The following is a 19,179-nucleotide window of genomic DNA, read 5'->3' as shown; positions in this document are numbered from 1 at the left end:
GCGTTAAATAATACTACTACTACTACTACTACTACTACTTACCCATTCTTGTCTTGAGCCAGCACGATAGAGCGGTACGCTGAAAGGGTCCCAAGCAGTCCTAGAATAGCCCCGCTCCGCACGCACTGCCACTGAGATTTATAGCCAGCCGCTAATATCAATAGATGCAAACTTCTCCACGCACGGAAAACCTGGTTTCGCGACAACCCATCACAGATCACGTGTTGGGCCGCGTGGCAGCAAGGCGTCGCTCGTTCAGCTCAGCCCAGCTCAGCTTGGCGACTTTGTTCTATTGGCGATGGCTAGACAAGGTCCCGTAGTCTGTCATTCTGGTAGCTGCTAGCCCAGAATGCAAAGACAGATGCCCCACCACACTTGGCCAAACCCCAGGTGCTGCCTAGAAGTACCCCGCGCTATCTTTCTGATGCTGTAAACGTTGAACATATCTGCGCATTTTCTGCCCAAAATAAATCCCAGTTGTGTCAATACTCCCCCTCGCCCCCTCGCACAGGATTCCAGTCCAACTGCCTGTTTACTCGACGCCGAGATGGAACTCTTCAAAGGACCAGCAGACATATATAGACCACTGGAGGGCTCCGAGATCCGGCTCATAACTCTGAAGCGGACGGGCGGCAGCTCAGATCAACCCATCGAAGCCCAGCTGTACCACGCGCCTCTCGAGACCGCCAAGTACTTTGCCCTGTCTTACCCATGGGGGACGCCAGGCGCGACCAGGACGATCCTGGTGAACGGCATCGAGTTCCCCGTCTTTGAGTCGCTGTTCCTTGCCCTCGTGAATTTGCAGCTCCGCAAGTAGTAGTAGTAGTAGTAGTATTATTTAACGCCGGGCTCGGCCCGGCTCATTAGCCGGCCGTTAGCAACCTCCCGAGGGGTATCTCGGCGCGCTTTCTATTTTCTCTATATACACAGCGGAAAACAAGGGCATAGAAGCGAATCGAGCCTGACCGGGTTCGTGCCCGGTCCTGCTTACAGGTTTGTTCACTGACGCGACCCCGTGCCTTCAGGCGCACGGAGGATTCGTCTGACGGCAGTTGACGGCTCTTCATCGAGAGGGGCCTGTGTCCAAACAGCGGAGCTGTCGGTCGTTTGTAGCCATGGAGACGAAGTTCCCAACAAGTGTGGGCTCGACGGCACAGGCGGGTGGTTGTTGTCGATAGCCAGCCGGGTTATCCTTGCCACGGTAAGCGGGGAGGAGGTGGAGGGAGCAGGATTCGAACCTACGTTACTCAAGTAACAGCCATGGCGCTTAACCACTGCGCCATTCCCCCCTGCAGCTCCGCAAGGGGGCCGACCTCGTCGATCCACCAATGGTGGATGCGCCAGCGCGAGAAGCACGCGATGCCGGCAACACTGACGATGACGAGATTCCCACGGCGTGGTGGATCGACGCCATCTGCATCAACCAAAAGTCTCTGGCCGAGAGAACCAAGCAGGTCTCGCGCATGGGTCTGGTGTACTCGATGGCAAGCAAAGTCGTCATCTGGCCCGGCGATCTGCCAATTTGCAGAGAAGAAATTCTCAATGCAGCCATTGCCGACGCCGCCTTGAAGTACACTCGGTCCCTGGTGGAGGCGTATCCAGAGTTGACATCGAAAACGCCTTCCGCTGGAATCACCTTTTTCGAGGACACCGTGTGCGCCGACATCATCGCCAAACACAATCTTCTAAGCAGGTCCTTGATGGGAGCCATGTCTACGCTCCTTTGGACCTTTCATCAGCACTACTTCACCCGCGTTTGGACCTTCCAAGAAGCGGTGGTTGCTCAGTCCAGCCCTATAGTCCTGCTCGGAACATATTCCGTCCCCCTCATGTGCATGGAATGGCTAAGAGGGGGGTGGGGGGCAGTCAGCAAGATGCCGCCCTACAGGGACTCCGTCTCGATCAAGGCCCGCGTAGCACTGCAGGCCAGCAGTGTAGCCCCGATCGTGGCCGCTAGAGCTTCTTTGCACGAAGCTCTGTCGTCCGGCAGCGAGCTTGAATGTTTTGCATCTCAGCTCTCCGCCTCTCTCCGCCAGTCTGTGGGTTGGAGGAGTGCCAGGGACCCGCGAGATCGCATCTACGGCATGCTGGGCGTTACGAAACTGCCAGTCCCGATGCCGCCTGACCTTGAACCAGACTATGAGCGAGCCTTTGACCAAGTGGCCTTCTCCTATGCAAAGTTTCTCATTCGAAATCACAACCGCCTGGACCTGCTTGGAATGGGAGTTAATTCGCTTGCGGGCTACCCGTCGTGGGTGCCCAACTTTGACGGAGGGACTGGTCTGGCTACTGAGCCGAGCAAGGTTCAGAGCGTCGCGACACTTTCCACCGACGGCACATGTCTAATCGCAAAGGGCACCGTCATAGGATCCGTCATCAAGGTCCTCTCCAGGCCAGACGTCGACGGCGAGAGAGGTCTACAAGCTCGGGCTGCCCAGGACTCGGCCTTGGCCATGTGGTCTGCTTTCCTGGATCAGATAGTGTGCCCCGCAGCACTGCTTCGCTCGGTATCTTCAGAACTGGTGCTACGGGAGCTGCTGGAAGCCTATCAAGCTGAAGACATGATCGACTCCGGTGACAGTACAGTCTTGCTGGCCTCGTTGGGCGCGACGGAAGCTACGGGTCGCGCTTCCGGTGTTGCGCTGAATAATTCGCTGCAAAGGCTGCAGGTTGTCTTCTCCTTTATGAATTTTGTACTGCTGGATGATGGGTGTATCATGCCGAGTCCCGTAGGTGTTCGACACGATCCAAAGCCAGGTGACGTGGTATCCGCCATTCGGGGCTTCGACTTATATGCGGTTCTCCGTCGGATTGACACGTCAAGTACACGAGAAGGGTTTTGCATTATTGATGCTTGTTGTTTGGGAACGGGCTCCCTACCTATGACTGTCACGGAAGAGGTTTTTGCGAACCGAGTGGAAAGAGACTTTGACATCTGGTGAGAAACTTGAATTGGTACTAACGTTGGGCTCCACATCTCCGACCCCCCTAAAGTCCGGCCCCCTTGAAAAATGTAACGACGAAATACCCCTTTTATAAACCGATTTAAATGTAAAACTATCAACGCACAATAATACAATCATTGTCAGGCTCTCCCGGTTCGCTAACCTCTTCTCCATCGTTCAAAGCTTCTAAACAGTCCCTATTATTTTCCTGTGCTTCATAAACGTTTTTTTTGCTGACCAAAAGCTCGTTGGGATCCGGAATTACCCTTTTCCTTTTGACCGGCCGTACCGCCTCCAATTTTGCGTTTAACAAACTGATTTTTTGCTGAGCTTCAGCCAATAAGATATCCTTGGTTTCGAAGCTTTTTTGGACTTTTGCAAACAAAAGCCGTGAAGTGGCGTTACTTTTTTCGGACCGGGAAATTTCCTGTAGTTGAAGTCGAATATCTCGGGTCGTTTTAGGGGTTTTCCAAATAAGTAAAGACTGGTCGTTAATTTTTTGGGTTGGATTTTCCGGTGTTTTATCCCTTTGGAAGCCGTTATTTTTACCTTTTTCGACGTTGGCGTTGCTATTTTCTAATAAAAAAGGGTTTAAAAGTGGTTTTGCCAAGTTCACCGGCCATAACCCCGTCGTACGCCAACCAGATTGAATGGTTTTTGCTATAAATGCTTTTGATCTGGCTTTTCGATAGCAAAGTAGAAAGTTTCGTTTCCCAACAACCGTTGAACAGCAAAACTGGTTTACAAATCCCAGGTGACGTCGATAAGCTTCCTTTAACGGCCCAAAAACCGATAAATCCAACGGTTGAAGAACGTGTGACGAATGAGGGGGTAAATATAGGAGTTGAATATTGTTTTGCAAGCAAAGAAGCATAAATTCGTCCGTTATATGTGATCCATGGCCATCCAGAACTAATAACCGCTTTTCAGGGGTTAAAGGTTGGGTATACGGAATAAACACCTTTTTTAACCATTCGATACCTGTTTCATTATTTGTCCACCCGTTTTCGGTTGCATGAAATTGCCAGGTATCGAAAGGACTTAAATCAGCTGGAAACCATTGTTGCTGTACGTTTTTCCCCTTAAATATAACGAGGGGAGGTATAACAGCCCCCGTAGCTGATACACATTCGATTATGCTCGTCCAACCCCGCGTTCCAGGCTCTTTTCGCTGTAATGGCCGGATTTTATTACGCCCTAACACCAGGCCATTAGATCCTTTGCCTTCCATTATACCTGTTTCGTCCATATTCCAACGGTTGGCCGGTTTTATAGTATCGACAACGGGATTTTTCAAATAGGACCACCAAGATTTAATTACCTCGGTTGTAGCCCCATTAACCCGGGCATTTTCTATTCGCCGGGGTCTTTGGGTTTTCAAAATTGGATATCGGGCTATAAAACGGCTAACCCAATGTTTCCCAAGGCTTTTTCTTTCTCCGGCGGCCTGAAGAATTCGTTCCGCAAAATAGCGTAGTTCTTGATGCGTTGGCGGAAGGCCTAACGCGGCCTGCGCAAGTACCCAATCTGCCAAATAGGTTTCCTGCTCCTGTGAAAGCCTTTGACAAAATCTTTTCGCTTGTTGAATTGACTGGGCCCCCTTTAAACGATCGTGAAGGGTACTCCGAGGAATACCCCATTTTTGCGAGGTTTTGTGAACTGATTTGCCATTTCTTATGTCAGAAATGGCAGCAAGAAGCTGATTTTCAGTGTACTGTTTCATTGGAAGGTTTGGAGCAAGAATCTTCAAAAATCAAGTTCTAAAGTGAAAAATTCGTCTAGATATTTATAAAATAAAACAAAGGGTTGACGTGGCTGAGTAGATATTTTTAGGGGCCGGACTTTAGGGGGGTCGGAGATGTGGAGCTCAACGTTATAGAGTTTACCCTGTGGGACTAGTCCCATGGTGATACCGCCAAGTCAGCTACTGCCGAGGATGAAGCCATTTGCCCCAGACGCTGGCGATAGGACTTTGGGCGACGTGGATGCCGAGCTGATGTTGAACTCGGGCCTCTAAAAGCCGTGGCAGTAGAAGGCTCGACTCCTGCTGGCCAAAAGGAGGTGACTTTCTTCAGCCAAAGCATTAGGCGACTGGCTGGTCCAACGGGAAGCGCCCAGTTGAGGGTTGCATGGCCTCGCCCTGGGAAATATGCAGTCGACGGCTCTGCAGTCTTTAAATCCATTAGGGTTTTGCACACATGATTTCCAGCAGCGCTCCGGCGATGAGCTCGGCCATTTAGCGGCCGGCCCAAGCTGAACAGAAGACGGCGCCTCGTCGCGCACCATGATCGCACACGGATTTCTGATCAAGTCCGAGCTCCGGCTGGGAAGATGCGGGTTTACAAGGGGGTTAGAAATAAGATTCTTGGGCTGCCACTCCGCAAAGTTAAACAATGTGGCACGATGTACGAACCCGTGCGTCTGTGGCTCAGTACTTCCCGATGCGGTAGCCAAGCCCGGTTTCCAGTGGGTATCCACGACGATGGGACATTATCCTAACTTCTGAGGACAATGATAAACACCGGAAGCTTCGGACGAACTTTGGGATTCGAGGTAATTCATCAGGCTTGAAGAGCAATAAAGGAACTGGTAATATACACCAACCCCTACTGACCAAGCCGATCGATTTTGTAGTGTAATAACGCCGTAAGTGGGACGGCTCATTTGGAAGCCTCTTATGACTGTAGTTCTGCATATTTATTATAGTTTTCATGGCAAAGTTTTACTGCTCTCGTTTTGGGATTTAAACCCGCGCCCAATTCTCGCGTCCTTTTTGCCACTTCAAGCTTAGCAGCTGGGAGCAGTTTCAAGACACGTAAAGAAAGGCAATAAACAATTGTTATGCAAAGTGCTGGTGAAAAGTATAAGCAGAGATGGGGAACATAACACATGATGAAGTAGTTTGTTTAGTCTTTTGGAATGGCTTACCAGTTGTTTGTACTCAACTCCCATCTGTGACGTATTCTGGGACGGAGACTGGCCTTTATAGCTCATGTGACCTCTGAACATAAATCATCTTCAATGACATTGGATCTATTTGATTTAACCGTGGATGTGTTGTCCGATCCATTAAATGATGTCTTGACTTACGCATCTCCAACAGAAATGTGATTCGGTGTCAAGAGCTGCAAAGAAGCAAGTTTACCTACTTTGGGGTACTTGCCCAACAACGAGGGCGCGCAGAAATTGATTGCAAGATGTACAATGCCGCATTGAACTGTCGTTCGATTGGCCAAGGTGGATTGGTTCGTTGGCAGATAGCCCAGCATTTGTCGTGACGTCCTACAGTACAACGAGAAGGACAGTCCTCTAGGCGCTTGTGTATCGACGTACGGCGCCTTTTTTTATCCCGGCTAGATTTTCGATGCGTTTGGAGATTAGGCACAGGGAAAATAAGCCAAGAAACTAAACATGAGGAGCAAGAGGCGAGGCGAAAGGAGAACAATTGTTTGGAGATGGTTCAATGTGACCGCCCAATAGGAAAACGTAACAAGTTGATATTTAGACATGACCCTTGCCGAGATGACCAGCGATACGGGGAGCCCTCTGACATCTGCAACCAACCATTGTGGTCAACTGTCAAACTTTTGCACTGCCAAAAAGCCATATCCTACAATGCAGATTGGTTCACCATATAGAGATCCCCGCGGAAACCAGATATAGTTCCTCCTCAGACCGCAGAAACCAGTGCACGCTGCTTGGGAAACAACAATTACTTCTAGGCTCGAGATATAGCTCCTTTGGCTAAGGTCTCTTTTTTCCTTGTTAGCGGGTCGTCACACGGCTCGAAAGTCCTGTTCGTCGTGGCCAGTCTCACGCTCAAGACATACGCCTGTACCGCCCGTACGAACGGCGTACTCCCAAGCACCGAAGGTGGCTATGATGTTGCCAGCCATTGCCGAGATGTCAGCTGTTCCGAGGAGGCTGATGGCGGTATGCCATCGAAGCTTCCAAAGCTTCAAGAACCCCGAGCCGGACAGCATGGCCTTGGAGGCTTTTGTTTTAAATCGAATTTTGGCTCAGCAATACCTCAACGACTGGGGCTTGTGATCAGTTCTGATCCCCTGACCCGCCCGAGGCCCAGATTGAGGCGAAAGCCAGCACCAAGCTGCCAATGAGCTGGCCCAAAACAAAACAAACCTGGATGAAGAGCGCAAGAAGTTTGCAACTGCCAAAAAGATGCACCAGCGAAAAAATGCAGCACTTTTCGAGAGTATTGAAAGTGCCGAGAACAAACTACATGAATGTCAGCAAAAGTTTCTCAGCGCCAGCACAGATGCTCTATAGGCCCGGCAAGTGATGAGCTGCAACCGTAGATTATAAGGTCAGTTGAGGGATAAAGACGCAAAGCGCCGGCAGATGCAGAAAGAGGAGACTGAGTGCAAGGAGCGTTGTGAGTTGATGCAACTTGGGAACGAAAACACGTAGATGGTTGATTCTATGAGATGTTGCCATCGAGGTGGGCACCATCAGCCATTTTCTCGATTGAGCTGAGCACCTCGGCCTTAGCATGATTCCTAAAGTCACACCCGAAGTTGAACACAAAATGCATGTGAACGTCTGCAACTACGACGGTCACAGCTACCGAGAAATGAGTCTTGGGTTGTTGAGCCTCTGGTTCTGCCCAAGTACAGCGACTCTCACTACAGGGTAAAAGCGAGCTCGATTTCATCCGAGTTGCGTGCATGTCGCCCTACTTCAGGCTCAAACCACCCATCCACTGCCCCTGTCCCGAAACCAGACCAGACAAGTAGACCGGAGACATCAAGACGCCCGGCGCTGCTCTGAAAGGTAGAAAGCCTAGCGGTGGATTGAGACCGAGCGTCTGAATCCAAGTCCTCAGCATTTCGTTCAACAACCCGCTCTCACGCCAACCGCGTCATCGACCTCGCACAAAGACTTCCCTCGAAATGGGTCCCGGTGACGCTGGGGCTCTCCCAGGGAGGTTGGCATCAGGAAATTGAGTCTCGGGGCCATTTCCACGCTCAGCCAACGAGCTACAGTCCGGATATCCGGCACCGGCAGCAGCAGCAGCAGCAGCAGCAGCATAATCCAACACAGACGGAATGGGTTCGTCACGGCTGCACTCCACGTCTGCTGCCTAGGGAAAGAACATGAGGGGTGGGAGGATTATAGCGGGCGGGCAGCAAATGACACTCAAAACAGTTGCACGGACCGGCCAGCCGCCGACAAAAATACACACTCATTCACCCTGCACATTTCTTAGCCAATGGTTACTAGACTAGTTTCCAAATGGAGACACCCATGACTGGTTCGCAGACAAGGCCGCAACCAACGGAAACCGAAGCTGTGACTGTGACTGTTCAACAGCTTTTGATGGAATTTTTTTCAATGACTAATTTGGTCCAAACTGCGCCCCGCAGGAGTGACCAAAGGGCTGAGCGGCACCAGCCGCGACTTTGCTCAAGTTTCGTGACCGTCTTCCAGCCAACAAATTCACGACCGAAGGGATAGCTCGAGGGGACAATGTGCCGTCCTGGCAGAATGGTTCGGGCGCGTTTTCAATGAGTTTGAGAGAAGCAGAGGGTCAACTAAAGCAGAGGTAAAAACCTCAGGCTTGGATTGTGCACACGGCCGCTCGCCAACCAATCGCAGGAACGGCGCAACGGCTCGTTGGGGTCGGCGCTCGTATCGGAGCTACGCAGTCTGAAACGAAAGACGATGGTTGGGTTGCTCTACCGCATTCTTGGCATCGAATGGTCTGGACGGCGTCGGCGCACATGGCTAATGGCTTCGTAATCTCGGCGAGTCGTTGAATCGCTGTCCGAGGGACATCGGAGTTGTCTTAACCGCATTTGTCGGCAGCGGCAGCGGCAGCGTTGTCGTCAGCTCCGTTTTCGCAGGCAAGGCTTCAAGGCTCATCATTTGGATGGAGGAATGCTGGGGAAGTTGGTGGCTTGTGGCGTGGTTTTAGTTGTCTACTGCAGAAACTTGGGCGGCCAGTGTGTTCAGATAGTGGACCCAATTACCATGGCCGTGCCCCACCTTTGACAGTTGGGAAGGGGTGCGAGCCTGCGAGTTGGAAAGAAGTGGGGACGAGGGACGAAATGACGTTCCTTCCATCACCAAAGGGAATGAGGTACTGTCCTAAACAGCTTTCTTTTGTTCCGCGCGCATGTCCAAATAAGGCACGTCGCTCCTCGTGAATGTTTCAACTAACACCTAACTACTCCTTGCTGTCGCATTCATTTGATCCTTTTCTGGACGAGGGCCGGCTGTCGTCGCTGCACCCTCCCTCATTCCCGTCCTCGGCCTTTTCCCCTCCATTCTTGCCCTCGCTTCGGCCACCTCCTCGCAGCTCAAAATGCGGATCGATCCATTCGATAAAGCAAAAGGCGACAAACAGAACCCCGACCACGACGGAGAGGTAGCCGCACACGGCAACCCAGGGATGGCGGGCGACAAAGTCGAAATGGGCGAGGACGCGGGCGCAAAGCCAGCGCACGACGGGGGTGACGAGTTGGCGCCGTTCGTGATCCAGGTCCGGGTTTGTCGTGACGAGGAGGGCCAACAGCAACCCCGCGATTGACCCCAGCAGCACGACCGTGAGCACCTGGATCCACGACAGCAGGACCGAGATGTTCTTGATGGTCTCCAGCACTTTGTAGCCCTCGCCCACCAGCGGTGTTACTTGGTCAAAAGCCGCATTGATCTGCTTGGAGTACGGTATGCCCATTGTGGCGTATTGTATCGCGGATAGGTAGAGGTAGGGTATTCCGACTAGCGATACAGAGATGTTAGTCAGTCTGGTGGCCATGCACAAAGTCTTGCTCGGGACCGACGCCAGGACATACTTACTTAGGATCGAGGTACCTGGCTAATTTTAGAATCGCGCCACCAGCTGATACTTTGCCTACTTCTCCGCGAATTAATGGACAATTAAATTAAAAAGAATCCCAATGAGGCGGGAGTTTTTGCAGGCAGGATATTCCTCCAGTCGAAGCGTCGAATACATTTAAAGTTTTGGTAATAAAAAGACTGGTAGTTCCATCAAGTTTACTTGATGTTGCCCGTTTCGATGGATGCATTTTGGAAAAATCCTGTAACCTCGATGGTTGTCACCAGCAGGTCTGTTGACGTCATTGGACACCCTCCACCCACCAGCAATTCAAGTAGTTTGTAAAGCAGTCAAGGCAGTGCAGGAGAGCTTCTGTCTCAAATTGGCATGGATCCAATTGTCGAGGCGCCCACTAGTAAAAGCTTGGCGTACAACAACTGCTCCAAAGCTCCGCTGGCTCGCCTTGTTAATATGGGGATCATGGGAAAGACCGCCTAGGCAGACAAGCAGACTACCGCGGCGACCCGCCTGGGACATGCGACACTGGAGAACTTCCAAGCTCGCACTGCTGTCTGAGGTCTCCTATCGCCATCTCCAGCCACCACATCACGACCTCAACCTATTAATGGTCTTTTGTGGTATGATTTCTTCAAAACTCACACGCGACTGGCGCTGTGGCCTCTGAAAAACACATTATTTTTTTTTCGAAATTTCCAGTACAAACCAAAACGCACCGGCAGGTCCAATTTACCAACAAATACCGCGAGTCCCAGCAAGTCCAGCGCGAAAGTAAAGGAGGTAGCACACCCCAGACACGCGCGTGCCCAATTGGGATTTGACAGGTCCGAGACTTGTACTTTTCCACAATCTAGCATGTAATCGGCGTATGAGGGGCCGATTCCCTATCCCATACAGGAAGAACGCGTAGGCGGTGTCGGTAGCTAGTTCTAGAACCTGGCAATGCCAGCCCCCGACAGCGCGCATCGCGGTCCCACACCGGCTGCTGGACCCGAAAAATGCGTGGGCTGCTTGTCCGCTGCTAGGTTGCCGTGGCCTAAGATGACAACACCATCCGGTGAGTTGCCCTAGAAACTGAACCTGAACATAATAGTACCTACTGTATTGTTAAACACGAGACTGTGCAGCTGAACCCCGCAAGACGAACGGGATGATACTGTGTGGTGATGCAGACGGTTGAAAGGGTGAGGAAATAACTACTGTTGTCGAATTGGGAAATTTGCGGGGAAAGGGAAGCTTGTCTAGTTTAGAGCCAGTGAGTACCTACCTGATCTACCAGGTAGTTAGGTACCCAATTCCATTGGCTGGAAAACGACAGTCAAATATGGAGGATAGGTGCAATCAGTAGATGGATTGGATGGATCTGACAATGAATCTTATGTTCCCTCTGGAAAGCGGGTCTTGGCAGGGTCCATCGAGCAAAACCCATCGCATTGGTGCGGCAATGTACCGTATCTAGGTAGGCTGGCGGCAGCTGCTGCAGGGCGGGGCCGGCGTGGATGAAGACAGGCTCAGCCACAAATCGTGTCCCGCTGTTCCGGTCGAGCCGGTGAACACGAGGCAGTACGAGGCTTACGTTGTAGCTACAAGTTGGGTTGGTTGGTATCAAGTGCCCCGCTGTGCTGTGAGGTCCTACTCTGACTAGGCCCGATAGTCTCCCTCCGGCTTTTGGTGGCACGAAGCTGCGCAATCGCTAAGCCCTCCGGGTCGGTCCCGCAGCTGGCTTTGGCTGGCAATTTCGCTTGCATGCCATTCGGCGACTGTTTGTTTTTACACTTGAAACATGACCGTTTGCTACGACTCGACTAGCTCATTTGTGGAAAAGCCAGGCCGTCATGTAAGATTTAGACCAGAACTAGTCTAGCCGAATTGATCATACCGGTAAGCACCACCATTAGCTAGCTTACCCGAGGAGCTATACATATGTTGAGCATCCTGCCTCTTGTCCTATTGTTAGTTTATCCCAACGTTCACCAAATCACTCACGCCATAATAATCCATCACTGCCAGACCACACACGCCCAAATATCCCACAACATGTCTGGTAACAAACAAGCCGAGGCAACCGCTGATGCGCTGCCTTCGTATGACCAGACCACCGCTGCCAGATCTGGGGGCGCCTCGACTCCGCAAAAGCAGCAGCCGACAATCGAATCACCATTCAACTTCCCCACAGACGCGCCTCCCAGCTATGCGCAAGCGAAACCATTCGAGCAACCGGTGGCGCTGCCACAGGAGCGGCCAGACGCCAAAGCACCGTTCCTGTCGGCGTATCCGCCGTCGCTGGAGATGTACGGCATCACAGCCGGCACCTGGCACGCCTTTGTCCACACCATCAATGGGTTTTTGACGGCGTCGGTGGGCGACAAGGCAGTCTCTCACGCGGCCGACATGGCCCGCCACGTCGGCAATGTGCCCAAGCAGTTCGGCCAGGCCACGGCCAGCCACGCGCGCACCGTGCGCCACGACATTGCCGACAAGGCCCGCGCCGGCAACTACTTCGGTGCCGGGTTCGGCGTCATCGGTGGTGCCATCAGCCTGCCCGTCGGAACAGCCCTCCGCGCAGTCGGCGCCGTGGTTTCGCTACCGTTCGCCGCCATCAACGCCGCCGCCTCCAAGCCCAAAACCCCCCGCGAGCGTGCCACTGCCTATGTTGGCGCCGCCAATAAGGACTGGTTCCATCCACGACAGCTGCACGCCGGCATTCTCGATTCGTCAGAGGTCGCCCACCTGGTCCACGCTACACCCGATGCCATTGTCAGCGGCGCCAACGAAAAACGCGCCTCCGGCACCGCCGCCCAGATGAGTGTCCTGGGCCAGTGGCTCGCGCCTGTCGTGGTAGGCGACGATGCCGCCCATGTTTCGCTCAACCTAACGACAAATACCTTGTGGCTTGTCGTCACCCATGGTATTGAGCCGGTTACAGCGGGCGCGACCAAAAAGTAACGGTGCGACAAAACACCTGGTTTTTTTTTTTTTTTTTTTTTTTTTTTTTTTTTTTTTTTGGGGGGGGGGGGGGGTTTCTTCTGGTGTGCCGCGTGCGACAGGGGATTTTGCGCATTATGACGTTGTTACAGTACACGACGGCCCATTGCTTGGCTTCTTGGCCGAACTCCGTTCTTTTCATCATGGATATTTACGGCAGGGATCCCAAAGCAAAGTCTAGACTAGACCGGGTCGGTGACCACCAAAAAGGGTTTCGACCGTTGACTTCCAAATTTGGATGCCTTTTTTAGTTCCCCACAATGGCGCCAGTCTTGACAGAAACAGGAAACCGAATCCAACCCGGGTTCTCAGCGCGCGTCATGTGGGCCAGATTCGATTTGTCAATGGCGATGAAATCCCAGGACCTTTCGCCCGCGGAGGATACCGTGGTATGTATGGGTGGGCCGCCTTTGGGGCAGGCCAGGAGTTTACCGCAGGCTCCGCGTCTATCACGCGGAAAGCCACGTCTTAACCACCGCGGTCTTGTGAATCTACTTTGAGGGACCTACAGCGGATACATAAGTGTGAGGCTGGATTATCTCAATTGTGTATGGAAGATTAATTAAGAAAGATGAGTGCGTCTGAATCTGAGGGCTAATCTATGCACCACGTAGTGCAATTGTCGGTATTATTCAACCACCCGCTAACCAGTCTAGGCTATGGAAACTGCAGTGCGATATTACTTTATACAAGATTTGTATTTCAAATTTCGAAGATGCTCTCCCTTAATAAAGCCACAAAGCGAAATGCCGAGGAAGGTGCGGCTTTTTACAAAGTTTCGCTTTGCAATGAAAATAAACTGCGAAGGTAAGAGCATTAGAGAAAATTATATATTTTCCTCATTTAGTAAAATTAAACTACAAAAGAAATATATATGTAATCTCTAATCAAAGCACCACCGTATAAGAGATGGTAATATATATGCGAGGATAATTTATTTAAAAAAATGTTGGAATAGAAGGGATAGCGTTCAATTCATTAATTTAATTGATGACTCACGTGCAGACCCACACGTAACTCATCTGATCCTCGACCACGGGTATAAGAGGGAAAAGACGATTAGAAGTTCGAACGTAGACAGATTAGTCGTTAGACAAGAATATACTACCTTTTACCCAATAACAACGTTTTGTTGATCGATCGATCTACGAAAGGCCTATCAACAAAAAAGCTATATATTACTTTGTAATATGCCGCATTTTTCTTATTAAAAAATTACATCCGCAGTTCGGTTATAATTTGAATATGCGATATTAAAGAAGAAGTTGGTGGGGTTATTTAATTTACGTGGAAATGCAAATTATATGCGATCACCTCTATAGTATTATGTATTATAACCCGTATAAATCTCCGACTAACCCGGATATAAATACCACAACCGGACTGCCCGAATTGTACCACTAATACCAAGTGTAGAAAAATATTTGCGCGCGCACGCGATTCGATTAATTATTATTTGAGTAAATTGGCATATATATTCGCAATTTCTCTCGATCGAATCGCGTGCGGGCGCACAATTATTTTTGGGCTAGATTAACAAACGCGCACCTCCGGCTATTAAACACGTAGTAATAGTAATATCCATTGGCAGGTCCACACAGCGATAATTAATACTGGGTATTTTTTTTTGGGTGGAACTTTGGGCAAAGTCGAATACGAGGTATGGTAACAAATAAGGGCGCCATACAAAAAAAATAACACCGCCCGGTGACCGCCTATTTAACGTATTTAACACGTATAAATCTGTGAAAACATGTTTCTGGGAATTAAAAATAGCTTTATGCAACAAACGGCCGTTGGGCGCAAAACGGTGGCAAAAGTTTTCACTGCTTCGTGGCAAAATTCCGGTCACATTTCCAACACAGAATGGGACAAATTTGGGTAAAATTTGGCTGGGGATAAGTCCCAAGCCGCGTTTCTGCAATGTTGTTATTGGGTGGGGTACGGAGTGGATATTAGTAAATGCTCAATAGCCGGAGGTGGGTGCTCGTCAGTCTAGCCCTTATTTTTGGGATTGGGGCAACTGGTGCCATGTTACAAGGTGGTGCTGGTGGTGCAGGTGGGTGGTGCGACAAATCTTGGAAATTATGTGTGTATATAATTACGTGTTATGAAAATCTTATAGCCCCCAATTTGTACTTTTTGATAAAGCATTGTAAATATATCCACTTCTGGGATATTGAGCGATTTGTACTGGTTGAATATCCACACTCAAAATAAGTCAACAATGGTATATAAACGTGTATTGCATTTCTCTTTCCAGAAATCTGCTCTGATTTAACAAACACAGCCATTGCGATTTACAGCTCCTCTCCTTTCAGCTCCTACCGTTGAACACACCTTTTCAAACTTATACAGCTACTTGCTACGCAAACACCCCTCCAACACATCATGCGTTTCTTCAATCTCACTCTCATGGCTACTTCGGCTCTCCTTTTGGGAAATGCTTTTGCTGGCAAGCAGAAATGCTCAGCGACTATAACAAACATGAAAACCGGCAATGATCTCGGCAGGGGTACTGTACCATACGACCAGCCGCATTATATCGCCGGCTATACGATATATTGCGATTCATCTTGCAACCTCCAGAGCGACGATATAAGTGTTAGCCACCTAAGGGCAGAGTGCTGGTCCCCTTAATCGTTTGCGCAAATTTGTCCGCTGGCATTTTGCATGCAGATATGGAACGGATTCACTGTTAGCTGCTGGATTGTCGGGCCTGTGTCAAAGGACCTTGCACCACGTGGAGACCTGCACTGTATCCAATACATTTGAGAGAATAAAAGAGGAGTTTAAATAGCACGTTACTGAGTCCTGGGTAGGATAGGCTAGACATTTGAATCGATCGTCCTCATTACAAATAAAGGCACTTGTTTTAAACTCTCCTCGTCTGACGTAATGTGCGTTGATACTGGTGGTAATAATTGCGCGTATAAGTGTCTGGCTAGTGGACTTTACGCTGGTAGTTATGGACCTGGGGCTGACCATTTCCTTTTTAAACATGGCGGTCAGATTTATGTAGGAAGCAGCAGCCTGACTACCGGAACCTAAATAACCTAATTCGAAACCATTAACAGGGCCTCGACCCGCGCAGTTATGGTTTTGATAAAGGCTAATTATTTTCCCTGAGCTATTTTGCTTGCTTATTCTACTTAAATCCAGAAAGCAAAAGTTAGTTTAACGTGAGGATCAGGCCCCCAAACCTAACCTCGGAATGACTGCTCCACTCCACCAGCCACGCCCGTTGGCAGGCACCGCCACGCCGAACCAGGGGTCGGACAAAGGGGGTCCTAATGCACGACAGAGTGCATGTACGGTATCGCGATGGGGTGTAAAAGTGACTGTATTGATATTTGTGCTAATTGGGTGCAAAACGCACAAGAAACGGAACTGGCTATAAGGTTCAGAAGGTTCTCTACTAAATTTCGGGTGAGGGTGGCAATACACCCCAGAACGGTCAAGCTATCGAAATTACACGCCCCAGTGTAACACCACCCCTCCCCCCTGTAACGAATCTCCAACTAAATATTTGTTACGACACCCCAGTCCGGGGTCGTGATGTTCTATCTTGGTGATATGTACGACGGGCACTAGAATTAGTGTCAGGCCGGTTTGACAAAGGGACTCAGGCTAATCGTTCGGTCCCAGTGCTTTTGTCATTTCATCCACAATTTGATCTTTGGTGCCAGCGTGCACTACTTTCAACCGCCACAGTGATACTTGTTCACGTGGCCAGTGGTTGTGAATGTCCACATGCTTCAGGCGGATTGAAAGCTTTTCCAGCGGATGTATAATAAGCCCAACAGTTGCCAGCTTGTCGCAATACGCCGGTAAGTTTGACAATGCTAGCCTGTCGTGCCCCCAGTAGCGGCGTGGTTGCTTGGATGTCCTGAAGTATCCTGTTAATAAAAAAAGGTGCAGATCGGCAAAATAAATTACAGTCGAAATGTCGGAACGCTGATCGAGTCATCCTTTCAAAAGGCCGAACCTTTGCCCAATTTGTCCCTGGTAGGAGATGAAATCCTGCAGAACCACGCCTAAGCTTTTGCTCACGCTACATAAGGGCAGGTTTGAGCGGATGATGTTGTCTAACATGCTGACCTAGACGAAGATCAGGCCCGGTGAGGATGGAAGGGAGATTCGGCAAAGTGGGGGCACAACAGGAAAAGTGGTGGAGGAGCAAAAACGAGATTTTACCGTTGTTAATATGGTCCAAGAGGCCGATGTTAAGATTTATCTGATGACATCCCTCTTGTCATTTTAAGGCCAGCAAGCAAGTAACCAAGCGGTAAGCTTGGGTACATTACATTTTACAAGATGGGCACGCAACAACTTACACAAGCACTTCATATGGTTGACGTTGACTACATGAAGCCAGCGATATTTTGACATTTAAATGCCTTGGCCATAATTGAATCACCCACGATTCTGGCCCTTGTAAATCCATTGTGCCCTTACGCTGCATCACATTAATCTCCGATGGGAGGAGAAATCAATTCGCACGTAGCATCTGGGCGTTAATGTTATAAACACTGAGACTTTGGGGTAAATCTATGACAACATATATACAGGGCACTGGAATAATCCCGGGCCTTGCATAGGCCAAGGCGCTTGGCAATACCAGGATTAACTGTACCAACCATTTCTGCTATGCACCCTTGCAAGCGACCAGGTTGTTCATCCAATTAAAAACAGGCAAGCCAGGTACGCGACAGACTGCGCAGGGAATCAATGATGGTTGTACTTCGATCTCTGGGGCCTCAGCCTTCACGACAGACACAGTGCGCATCACACAAAATGTACCGGTAACTTTATGATCACAATGTTCCTTTGTTCTCTTTTGGTTGGTACAGTTAGGAGCAAAAACCATGCTTCCGCTCGGCAATATACGCCGACTTTCCGCATCTGCCCCACGTGAGCCCAATTCATGCTGAACCAAGCGACTCCAAAGACTCTAATTCACCAATCCAGCTTAGTGACGTAACTAGTCCGTTCGTACTGTTGCAGCGGATCTTCGCCTAGGCAGCCGAATGGAGTAGGTACACCGTACTGGCAATTACGAAATACTCTGAGGGACGTCGGCAAATAGCTGATTAAAGCAAAAAAATTGTTGTGTCTGCAGCTATTACGTATGTGACCAAATCTGGATTTTCCAACATTTTGTCAAGTAGAAATAAATAGGCTCAGGCCGTCGTCCTCTTATTTTCAACATTGAATATTTAACGTTGCGTACCCCCTGTTCGGCACCACCCCTGTTCGGCACCCAAAAATAACAACACTTTTATTTTTATCCTCCAACTTCTATTATAAATATCTCGATGAATCTGTCACTTTTGGATTTACTTTTTTCTGATTTTAATTCTCCATTTTCCAATGAAGCAATATACTGAAAAACAGCTTATATCTGCAATTAACGACGTCAATAATGGCAATCCAATTGCAAAAACCTCCCGAAAATGGGGAATACCTAGGTCTACACTTCAAAGTCGACTTAAAGGTTCTCAACCTTATAAAAAAGCACAAAGCCCTTTTCAAAGGCTTTCCACGGAACAGGAAAAGCATTTGGCTGATTGGGTACTTACCCAAACAGCTTTAGGGCTTCCGCCAACGCATCAAGAATTACGCTTTTTTGCCGAACGAATTCTTCAAGCCGCCGGAGAGACAAAAGGCCTTGGAAAACGTTGGATAACTCGTTTTTTGGCTCGTTATCCAATCCTTAAAACCCAAAGGCCCCGTCGAATAGATAACGCCCGGGTTAATGGCGCTACTACGGAGGTAATTAAATCTTGGTGGCTTTATATTACGAACCCGGTTATTAACGCTATTAAACCGGAAAACCGTTGGAATATGGACGAAACCGGTATAATGGAAGGCAAAGGATCTAATGGCCTAGTATTAGGGCTTAACGGGATCCGGCCGTTGCAACGAAAAGAGCCCGGAACGCGTGGTTGGACGACTATAATCGAATGTATATCGGCTACGGGCGTTGCCCTCCCTCCCCTCGTTATATTTAAGGGAAAAAACGTACAACAACAATGGTTTCCCACGGATTTAAGCCCTTTCGATAATTGGCAATTTCATGCAACCGAAAACGGGTGGACAAATAACCAAACGGCTATCGAATGGTTAAAAAAGGTGTTTATTCCGTATACCCAACCTTTAACCCCTGAAAAGCGGTTATTAGTTTTGGATGGCCATGGATCACATATAACGGACGAATTTATGCTTCTTTGCTTGCAAAATAATATTCAACTCCCATATTTACCCCCTCATTCGTCACACGTTCTTCAACCATTGGATCTATCGGTTTTTGGGCCGTTAAAAGAAGCTTATCGACGTCAACTTGGATTTGTTAGCCAATTTTGCTGTTCAACAGTTATTGGAAAACGAAATTTCCTACTTTGTTATCGAAAGGCCAGATTAAAAGCATTT

The 19,179-nt window shown here is 49.4% G+C and overlaps 7 protein-coding genes and 1 pseudogene across 8 annotated transcripts; 4 read left to right on the top strand and 4 right to left on the bottom strand.

Annotated features, from left to right (window-relative positions):
* Window positions 1-547: 547 nt before the first annotated feature.
* MGG_14251 (uncharacterized protein) lies at window positions 548-2,942 on the top strand (the record flags this gene model as incomplete). Its single annotated transcript, XM_003717665.1, has 4 exons — window positions 548-813; window positions 931-993; window positions 1,114-1,201; window positions 1,296-2,942. 4 exons carry the CDS (start codon window positions 548-550, stop codon window positions 2,940-2,942), a joined length of 2,064 nt encoding a protein of 687 aa, XP_003717713.1.
* On the bottom strand, window positions 1,218-1,289 carry MGG_20227 (annotated as a pseudogene). Its single transcript has one exon. The product of its transcript is annotated as a tRNA-OTHER (tRNA).
* A 2,016-nt stretch (window positions 2,943-4,958) lies between the features above and the next one.
* On the bottom strand, window positions 4,959-5,181 carry MGG_14253 (uncharacterized protein; the record flags this gene model as incomplete). Its single annotated transcript, XM_003717664.1, has 2 exons — window positions 4,959-5,109; window positions 5,144-5,181. 2 exons carry the CDS (start codon window positions 5,179-5,181, stop codon window positions 4,959-4,961), a joined length of 189 nt encoding a protein of 62 aa, XP_003717712.1.
* A 2,195-nt stretch (window positions 5,182-7,376) lies between these two features.
* MGG_10774 (uncharacterized protein) lies at window positions 7,377-7,994 on the bottom strand (the record flags this gene model as incomplete). The annotated part of the gene is made up of 2 exons (XM_003717663.1): window positions 7,377-7,584; window positions 7,815-7,994. 2 exons carry the CDS (start codon window positions 7,992-7,994, stop codon window positions 7,384-7,386), a joined length of 381 nt encoding a protein of 126 aa, XP_003717711.1. The 3' UTR covers window positions 7,377-7,383.
* A 1,039-nt stretch (window positions 7,995-9,033) lies between these two features.
* On the bottom strand, window positions 9,034-9,956 carry MGG_10773 (uncharacterized protein). Its single transcript, XM_003717662.1, has 2 exons — window positions 9,765-9,956; window positions 9,034-9,686 (listed from the first exon to the last, which is right to left on the bottom strand). Exon 2 carries the CDS (start codon window positions 9,640-9,642, stop codon window positions 9,133-9,135), a length of 510 nt encoding a protein of 169 aa, XP_003717710.1. The 5' UTR covers window positions 9,643-9,686; window positions 9,765-9,956; the 3' UTR covers window positions 9,034-9,132.
* Window positions 9,957-11,733: 1,777 nt separating this feature from the next.
* Window positions 11,734-12,727, top strand: MGG_10772 (uncharacterized protein). The gene has a single exon (XM_003717661.1). The coding sequence runs from the start codon at window positions 11,800-11,802 to the stop codon at window positions 12,706-12,708; it is 909 nt and encodes a 302-aa protein (XP_003717709.1). The 5' UTR covers window positions 11,734-11,799; the 3' UTR covers window positions 12,709-12,727.
* Window positions 12,728-14,500: 1,773 nt separating this feature from the next.
* On the top strand, window positions 14,501-14,906 carry MGG_17304 (uncharacterized protein; the record flags this gene model as incomplete). Its single annotated transcript, XM_003717660.1, has 3 exons — window positions 14,501-14,628; window positions 14,721-14,806; window positions 14,899-14,906. 3 exons carry the CDS (start codon window positions 14,501-14,503, stop codon window positions 14,904-14,906), a joined length of 222 nt encoding a protein of 73 aa, XP_003717708.1.
* Window positions 14,907-15,138: 232 nt separating this feature from the next.
* MGG_17303 (uncharacterized protein) lies at window positions 15,139-15,522 on the top strand (the record flags this gene model as incomplete). Its single annotated transcript, XM_003717659.1, has 2 exons — window positions 15,139-15,267; window positions 15,427-15,522. 2 exons carry the CDS (start codon window positions 15,139-15,141, stop codon window positions 15,520-15,522), a joined length of 225 nt encoding a protein of 74 aa, XP_003717707.1.
* Window positions 15,523-19,179: the final 3,657 nt, after the last annotated feature.

Source organism: Pyricularia oryzae, chromosome 5, assembly GCF_000002495.2.
Source record: "Pyricularia oryzae 70-15 chromosome 5, whole genome shotgun sequence".
In the NCBI taxonomy this organism is placed as follows: Eukaryota; Fungi; Ascomycota; class Sordariomycetes; order Magnaporthales; family Pyriculariaceae; genus Pyricularia; species Pyricularia oryzae.
The sequence above is the reverse complement of the archived record's forward strand: the minus strand, read 5'-3'. Positions and strand labels throughout refer to the sequence as shown.